The sequence below is a fragment of the Dendroctonus ponderosae genome, unplaced genomic scaffold, assembly GCF_020466585.1.
Source record: "Dendroctonus ponderosae isolate FM_Combo_2020 unplaced genomic scaffold, Dpon_F_20191213v2 Dpon_F_20191213_1, whole genome shotgun sequence".
NCBI classification, from domain to species: domain Eukaryota; kingdom Metazoa; phylum Arthropoda; class Insecta; order Coleoptera; family Curculionidae; genus Dendroctonus; species Dendroctonus ponderosae.
This window is the reverse complement of record NW_026017110.1, coordinates 37234445-37243452: the sequence shown is the minus strand read 5'-3', so window position 1 is coordinate 37243452 and position 9008 is coordinate 37234445. Positions and strand designations below refer to the sequence as shown.

General features: G+C 37.2%; 1 protein-coding gene and 1 long non-coding RNA gene across 3 annotated transcripts in view; one reads left to right on the top strand and one right to left on the bottom strand.

Moving 5' to 3' along the window:
- LOC109541415 (chaoptin) overlaps nt 1-9008 on the top strand; it is an 81300-nt gene that overhangs the window by 36466 nt on the left and 35826 nt on the right. The window contains exons 12-13 of one of the 2 annotated variants that reach the window (XM_048665020.1): nt 5220-5426; nt 6374-6621. In XM_048665020.1, the coding sequence (XP_048520977.1) occupies nt 5220-5426; nt 6374-6621 (455 nt within the window). Of the gene's footprint in view, nt 1-5219; nt 5427-6355; nt 6622-9008 lie in introns of both variants that reach the window. The other variant, XM_048665016.1, reaches the window with a different exon arrangement.
- On the bottom strand, nt 5165-7677 carry LOC125504015. Its single transcript, XR_007281251.1, has 2 exons — nt 7376-7677; nt 5165-5289 (listed from the first exon to the last, which is right to left on the bottom strand). It is a non-coding gene; the product is annotated as an uncharacterized LOC125504015 (long non-coding RNA).

Sequence of the window (9008 nt, the reverse complement as noted above, 5' to 3'; positions counted from 1 at the left end):
CCATACAACACCAAACATTTGAATGATTAACTCCAAACAAGCTAGTGCCTGTGTAATCTCCTTATTATCCACTCTTATCAAGCAGCTTCTCGTATTCTCGTATCCTGCTCCATTTGTATCTGTTTGTGCTATGTGTATCGTACAAACGTGGTCGGAATCAGATGGTAGCTCTTCTTTGGTATTTATTTCGTGCTTGGGAAAGTGTCAGTCATTGTGCTCTGAGTACCCCTTGAAGGCTCTGCTGCAATTATGTCCAATCCAACTTGTTTCTCTGTGTCTGGAACCCGAACATCTATTGTTGTCCACTATCTTCCTGGAACCACTCTCCTCGCAAATTTTTTCTTTTTAAATGCTTAAGTATTCCAATATGTTACCAATTAAACATTCCAGAGGGAGCCTCTATCACGCCTTAAAAGGAATGACGCCCAATTTTAAATCACCCGTATATTATCAGATTTGTAAATTTTACTGTAAATTCTAAATATATTTCAAGTGTAATATCTTATACCTAAGTATAACCGTTTTTGATATATTTGAAATTTTACGTAAAAAATTAGTTGCAGCCACTCGAATAATTATTAATTTTTCCTATAAGGGAATGTGTGCTACTTAATTTGAGTCGGTTTTCTTGTTGAAAAGAACTTACTTTAATGGAATTTCGCCAACTTTTTGAAAACTATTAATACAAACTGTTAAAAAAATAAGTTTCAAAATGACTTTGACAAAATCGCCTTACCTATATCAATTTTTCAATTAAAAACCCCCATTTTTGATCGTTTTATCTTACTTAGTATTAAAAATAAGGGTAAGTTTTTGTAAAGTTTTCTATTCCAAAATTGTTTAGTGTTCGAAATATTGTCAATTTAATGTTTTATATTACGATTTTGCCCTCATCTCATTTTAAGTCCTGCCAATCTTAGTTGCCATGACGAAAGTGGCCATTTTTAATACAATCAAATGTCAAAATAATGCTGAAAACTGTCAGTCGCCTTTTGAAAATACTTAATAATCATGCCCGGACCCTTAAATTATACAAACGAAAATTATTTAAACTTATTTATTATTTCTGGAGAATTTGATACAGTTTTATCAATAGCATGTGACACACTTGCCATTCGATATACACAAAACCGGAGCCTTCATGTTGTGATGTTAAACAAATAATAGAAAATTTTAATAATTTGGAATACAACTAAATAACAGTGCATGTTCAATTGATAAGAGCAACCAGAAAAATTAGACACCCTAGATTTGGAAGAAACTGGTTTTGGCTTTTGATTTAATAATAATTGATGGGCAGAAAAACCGATTGGGTCGATAGCCTTTTTCTGTAGGAAATAAAGACTTAATGTTAATAATGTTATAATGTTAATAATACATAAACGGTTCTTGAAATAACTTTATCACATTCTCCATTAATAATAAATAAGTTTAACTAATCTTCGTTTGCATAGTTTAAGCGTCCAGGCATGGTTAATAATAATTTTCAAATTGCCATTTTGCTTTATTATAAATAATGAAGCAAAATAGCGATGGGCAGCATCATTGCTATTAGAAGATAACAGTGGACCTCGTACAGAGATTGCCGGTGCTTCGAATTCACAATTAAGCTGTACTAGCTTAAAACGGTTGCGAAACTGCACCCCAGAAAGAAGACGGATCCTACTGCGCGTGTTCATATCCCTAGAAAACTTTTCATGGATCAAAGTACAAGAATAGACGTTTTGAAGCCATGCAATCCGAGAGGCACTCGCCGCTCGAGCACCAGGACCACGAGTGTGAAATTGACTACGGGATAGTAGGTAACCAGCGTTCCCATAGAAAATATGCTACTGGAAAAATACACAACCAGAAGCCGTCAATGCATAGAATCTGCACATGGAACGTTCAAGGTCTTAATAAACCCGGGAAAATGATGAGTGTCGAAAAGGCCGTGAAGAACTTAGCCATTGTTGGCATATCAGAAAGAAACTGGAAAAATAGTGGCTACTACGTATCGCAGAGCGGCTTAATGATTTACAATTCATTAACGGGGTCGCCTGTATAATACATAAACACTTAAAGGACACTGTACTTGGCTACGACGCAGTCAGCGACCGTATCGTCACCGTCAAAGTAAAGGCGCAGCAAGTAATTCTAAACCTTATTCAGATGCATCCCGCCACAACTACATCGTCTCAAGAGACGACTTTTACAGTTTATATGTATCACTCTCCCAGACACTCTCGAAAGTTCCAAACAGGGAGCTTTTAATAATTCTAGGTGATTTCAATGCCAAAACCGGCGAAACAAAAGCCGACTCACACCTAAGATCGGTTGTAGGGCAGTATGGAACGAGAGTAAGAAATGAACGTGTAGAGATGGTGATGGTGAGAAATGGTAAATTATGTGCAGAGAATCAGCTACCAATCGCTAACTCCTACTTTCAACACCATGTCAGGAGATTGTCCACACACCAGACGGACATACACGGGACAGATCGATTATTTATTAATAAAGAGTAGATGGAAAAGCTCGATTAGAGATATAAAATCCTATCCCGGTTTGGACTGTGGTAGTGATCATAACGCACTGGTCGTAGAGCTTAGCTTGAAGCTGCGCAAAGATCGACAACAAGCAACTAAACCCATCCTTTGGAACATAGGCAACAACCCCACATTGAAAGACAACATCGAGGGAGCTTTGACAACTATCACACAAAAAGAGCAGAGCGCATGGATGCTAATTACCTCTGGATAGAGATGGAACGAGCCTTTAATCGTGCGGCCGAGCTGGCTGATACAGATAGGAGCGACCATCCCAAAAAAACATGGATAACTTCATCAATATGGAATCTTATAACCGAAAGGAGAGATCTTAAAACTAAGGACATTGGTGGCGACAATTACCAGAAATATAGCGAACTTAGCAAAGTGATCAGCAGGAGTATACACAACGACAGAAACATGTACATAGCATCAATATGCGAAGACATCGAAAACCATGCGAACTCAAACCAGATCTCAATATCTTCTTTAAAAAGTTAGAATGCTGTCAAAAACATTCAAAGTTCATCACTTCCCAATCGAGACGCACATGGAGTTAGGCTAACCATAAAAACCAAAATCATAGAGCGATGGCGGCAATACTGCACAGAGCGACGAGCATTTAGAAAACATCCATCAGCGCAAACCGCCTATATTAAAATCCGAAATAGAAGCTGCTATGCGCATACTAACAGTTACAAATCTTCTGGATCTCATGACATCGTCGCTGAAATGCTGAAGAGCAGTGGCAACAAAGGCACAGAACTACTACATCAGATCTGCACAGAAGTATGGGAATACGGTAAATGGCCCGAAAGATATCTCTACATAAAAAGGGAGCTAAGGATGAATGTGGCAATTACAGAACCATCGCATTTATCAGCCATACCAGCAAAGTTCTCTTGCGAGTTATACAGGAACGTTAAAAAAAACTACCTTCTACGTGAGATCCCCCAGAACATGCAGGGTCTATAACGTGTCGTCGAACGCGATATCAACTTATGAACCCACGACAAATTATAGGAAAAGCATGCGAGTACAACATACCAGCTAATTTTTGCTTTCTTGACTACACCAAAGCCTTTGATACCGTACAATGGGAATGACTCTGGAATATCCTGAGCGAGATGGGGGTTCCGAAACATCTCACATATATCATAAAAGCCCTGTACGACATGAATATAGCACGCGTACCAATATAAAGGAAACCTTCAACAGATTTCAGCGTCGGAAAAGGAGTCAGAGAAGGCTGCACTTTCCCAATTCTCTTATATGCGGAGAATAGATTATCAAAAAGGCGCCGGAAAACTGGAGGGGCGGAGTGTCTGTTGGCGGAAAAAAGTCATTGTCAAACCTACGATGTGCGGATGACACGATAGATCTGGGCCAAGGCGAACAGGAAATGTTTGAGATACAATCCCGATGCCACTTCGACTCATCCACGATATAGAGACCAACAACAGTGTTATCTATCTTTTCGCAAAAATAACCAACAAAGGAAGCTCTGAGCCAGAAGTCAAGAGAAGGATTGGAATGGCAAAGAAAGATATGGGCAGACTAGTTAAAATCTGGAAATACCACAATGTCCGGATAATTACCAAGATGAGTCTTCTCAAAGTGCTGATATTATCCATTGCAACATAAATATCAGAATCTTGGACATTAAACACAGCATCCCGCAAGAGAATAAAAGCGTTTGAATGATATTGTACCGTGGATGGCCGAGTAGCAAACTCTTTCTTTAACTTCCAACTTTTATTCCACTCGGTATAACTTTAACTACGGAACAGGAACAAACTAACTTAAAAATTACCGTCAACTTCACAAACCATAACTGGCGGAAAACTCGCTCTTCCGACTAGCGGGGTTTAACCTCTTCTGCACCCGGTCGTTGCTGTCACTTCCCTCCCCTTGTCTGGTTCTCGTCGTCGCTTATATAGTTTCCTCCAGGTGGTTCTCAAAATGGTTCTCAAAATCTCCAGAACAGATGCAAAACTTCCCGCTTGTCAGTGTCATATTTGACAGTAAATGGGGCGTAAATGGGGCTCCCATTTACTGAAATACCATGAATTTTAATCCTTCCATTTCAAACGTGAGTACCCCAGGCCATTTCCGTTACAATATGTTACCATAGGATGCTGAGAATCCCTTAGACAGCTCATAGAACAAATATCTCGATACGCAGAGAACTGAATATTCGAGAAATGATAATGAAAGGCTCCTCCCGGGAATCCAGAGGCGCATACTTAAATATTTCGGTCACGTGATACGAAAGGACGGGATGAAGGAGACTGTGATCCAAGGAAAAATGGACGGCAAAAGTACGAGAGTTAAATCTCCTGTAAGATTCATAGACCAAATTAAGGACCTTACAAGTATGTCGGTACCAGAAGTGATGAGAATCGTAGAGGATAGAGAAGCATGGCGAAGACGTGCACCATGAATAGGCACGACGCTCGAAACCTAGCGACGTCTGAAGAGATACCTTCTGAAATACTGAGCTTGTAATCAAGATGGAGTGTATAATCTTAAATTTCAGTTTTAACCAATATCTAATTTTTTATTATACATTTTTCACTGACATAGCTTAGTACAAAATATCGTTACTAGTCCAACGACTAGAGTAACACAAAGCATTCTATCACTTAACATATTTAATAATCTCTACTAGATATTTTTTAAATCTGATTGCAGGGAACAAGCTAGCAACGATATCCTACGAAGCTTTTCAAAACCTACCAGAACTGGAACATCTGGACATGTCCTACAACAAAATAGAAAAATTCGATTTTAACATTTTGGATCAAGTAGGAACGTTAGCGATGTTCCATTTGAACGTCAGTCACAACGTTTTAAATAAACTGGTTTTGAACATGCCATCAACTTTTGTTAACGACATTGGTAAGTGACTTAAATCATGATCAAAACAGTGAATATACAGTGTGGTTACTCAGAATATGGCAAAGAGTCAAATGCCTGTTTTCTCAACTGACACAAAAGTTTTCTTTTGATGATTATTAAAAATACGCCTTGCTTTGAAGCTACAGGGCAAGGAAAAAATTGCATCATTAACATTTTATTATTAAAAATGTCAGGGTATGTAATAAATCATCATCTGATCTGATCAAACTCGTATTTTGTGTGTACATATGTTTGAACATTTTTCATAATCACAAATCCAGGAGGATTTCCTGGTAAGTGAGATCTACCTCAAGGGATAAAATTATATTCGTATGTTGTAACGATCAATGCGATAGATGCGCTAGCTTTAAATAGTTTGATGACTGGAGGAAAAGTCTCGATTCATGCTCTAGAGCTGGTAATAATCATATTGAACAATTCATGCACATCACATAATCATTTTAAAGAATACGATTCCTGTTAAATATACGCTACTGTCTCTAAGATGTCAGTAGCCCATACATTCACAATTTTTTCAAAATTATTAAAATTGTTGAAACATTATTTTAAATTTTTATTATTTTTGGTAGGTGTCTTTAAAAAACTTAAAACTTATTACTTACTGACAGCGCTACTATACCATGCACCTACTTTTTCTTATACAAACATTAAAGTTAAACAACAACTTATTAAAGTTTTAGTTACGTATTTTTTTTCATTTTTATTTAAATAATTTTTTGTTAACGGAATATATATATATCAAAGAAATTAAAATTTTCCCGTATTATGATATATTGTCATATTATAATACATATTATCTAAAATTATATAAATCTGTTATGGTATTGAAATTACCCGATATATGACGGTTTTGAAATTATCCACGACACCGGCTACTAAATAACTTTCCTCAACTAACTTTAAAATAGTCTGTCCCTACTGTATAGGTTCTGGAGGGTACCATTCGAATATCCAGGTACTAGACATGTCCTTTAACAACATTTCTATGATTGCGAAGAAGTTCTTTAGGCCAGCTGAAATATCGTTGACTAATTTATATTTGAGCCACAACAGAATAATCAACGCTACAAGAGACGTTTTTGGGAATATGCCGCACTTGCAGTGGCTGGATCTCTCTAGTAATCATATTTATGAGATGGACTTTGATATGTTTAGAAACACAAAGAAATTGCAGGTGAGCACCATCAAATCTAGCCTGGTTCACGTGGCAAAATATTGAAAAATGTTACTACGATATGTTTAGAGGTGTAAGTGAAACTAATTATCTGATTCATATGTATTACCTAAATGTTAAATGGTACATGGTGTCTCGCGGTTGATGATAACTTATACGTATACGTATACCAAAAAACAGTGCATTCGATTACAGGACAGTAAGCACGTCTCTTATATTTTCAATGAAACATTTTTATTATTATTCTCTTACATTTTTTTTTGTTATCCATAAAATTTCGCAAATGATATTTTATACACCAGAGCTGGTGTCTTCGCACTCCAATTTGTGTGTCACTGCAGCTTATCGGTTCACCCCCTACTTAGTTAATCTATGGTTCACACACCGAGGTAGCATCCAGCTATGATCCAGCAGTTCTTTCTTCCACCTGCCTGCTTTTTCAGTCTGGGAGATGTGAATTTTAAGTAAGCGAGCGCAAATATTTTTTCCAAAAATTGAGAATCACGACTTGCGTACAATTTTCAATAAAATATTCCTATTTTATTTTCAAAAAATGCATTATTCGCGCTTAAATGCAATTGAAATTTGCCTAAAGTATAGTAATTCTAAATATATTTTTGACATTTAAGCGCATATATGCAAATATACGAAATAAACATTTCTGGGAAGATCATAATCCACACGTGGTTCATCAAACGTCATTTCAAGAAAGATTTGGCGTCAATATTTTTGTCCTCATATAAATGATAATCACCTTTATGAAGAATCGTTAAATTCATCCATGTACCTCCAAATTCTAAGGACAGTGGTAAGCAATTTTTTAGAAAATCTGTAACTAGAAGAGTACGGCACATGTTGGTTGCAACTGGATGGAGCACCGGCTCATTGCACTCAGGAGGTAACCAGGGAGCTCTTCGAAGTGTTTGGTGACCGCTGGGGGCTTGGGCTGGTATAAAAAGCGTACAGAAGCTGTATCTATAACTAAGCTGACAACGGGTGTGAAGAATTGCAAAATCTTCAACTATTATGACATTTGATGGCTATTTTGACAAATACGTCGACATAATCGAATTTTTTCAAAAATGTCGATTTATTTCGGAAAATTGACGCTTTAGTTATAGAAACATGATATATCGTTTCACAGGGAATTTAACGGTCTTCTTTGAACTATTATACAGTGTTATATTTGAAAAACTGCCAAAACTTTAAAATTTCAGGCATCCAAATCGCGTTGTAATACAAGATTCCTTGGGGTTACGTTTTGATTAAAAATAATGAATTTTATATTAAATAAAATTTCGGAAACCGCTTTAGATAGGAATCGTTATGCAAAAATTATGAGATCTATATAGCCAATCTAACCGTGCCATAATGAACAGGGTGTCTCATTTAAAATATCAAAGTTGTATGTACTTTTCAGTATAAGCGGCAACCTTGCATTGCTGAATATATTTTAGACCGATAGAGCATATCCGATGACTTTGTTGTAGAAATTTGTAGATAGATCGGGCATAGCGTTCTCCTTAAACGTCTAATACGCCATCGACCGTGAATCACCCTGTATATCCTGGTTTACATCTAAACTCCTCTGAACTAAGATATTAAAAGCAAAAAGTGCTTCTCGAGTTCCGTACGCACTTCAAAAGCCAAATTGTGTTGCTCCAATCTCTTCCTGCAGTCTTTTGTGTATTATATTATTGAAAATTTTGAGGAACATCTTCAGTGTGTGGTTCATCAGACTGATTGTGCGATAGTCACTGCATTGCCTGGCATGTGCTTTTTTCGGTAGGGTCACAAACGCCGACATCAGCCAGTTTTGCGATATTATGCTGGATTCATATATTTTGTTGAACAAATTCACTAATCAGACTATGAAGGCTTTCACGGCCGGTTAAATCACATTTAGGAATGTTTTCCGGGCTTTGAAGCCGTGGTCTATGGGAATTTCTTCCTGACGTTTCGTCCACAACTGCCGTGGACATTATCAAAGGCGATGAGGCAGTGGGCGAAGTGATCTCCCTTGCTTTCCGACTAAGACTGGTTCAACTGCTATCATATTTGAACATATTTATTTTCAGCTAAGTTTACAAACTTCTTACTGCTACTTATTCTACGGATCCTTAGTGCTAACATCGTTAGAGTGTTTAACACTCTATGTATCTTAAGATATATCATCATATGACTTAATCTAAATTAACCTAACAAACATAATCTAAACCTAACCCTAACAGCCTCTCTTGCTTCCTATAACTAATTTAAAGTTAGCTCATGGTCCTCGATGTGGTGTAGGAACTGGTCATCGCATGTGGTCCACGTCTTCTTCTTAGACTGTGTCCGCAGGGAGAGGTCTGCGGTCACAGTTGAACTTCTTGGTGCAAGAAACCCTG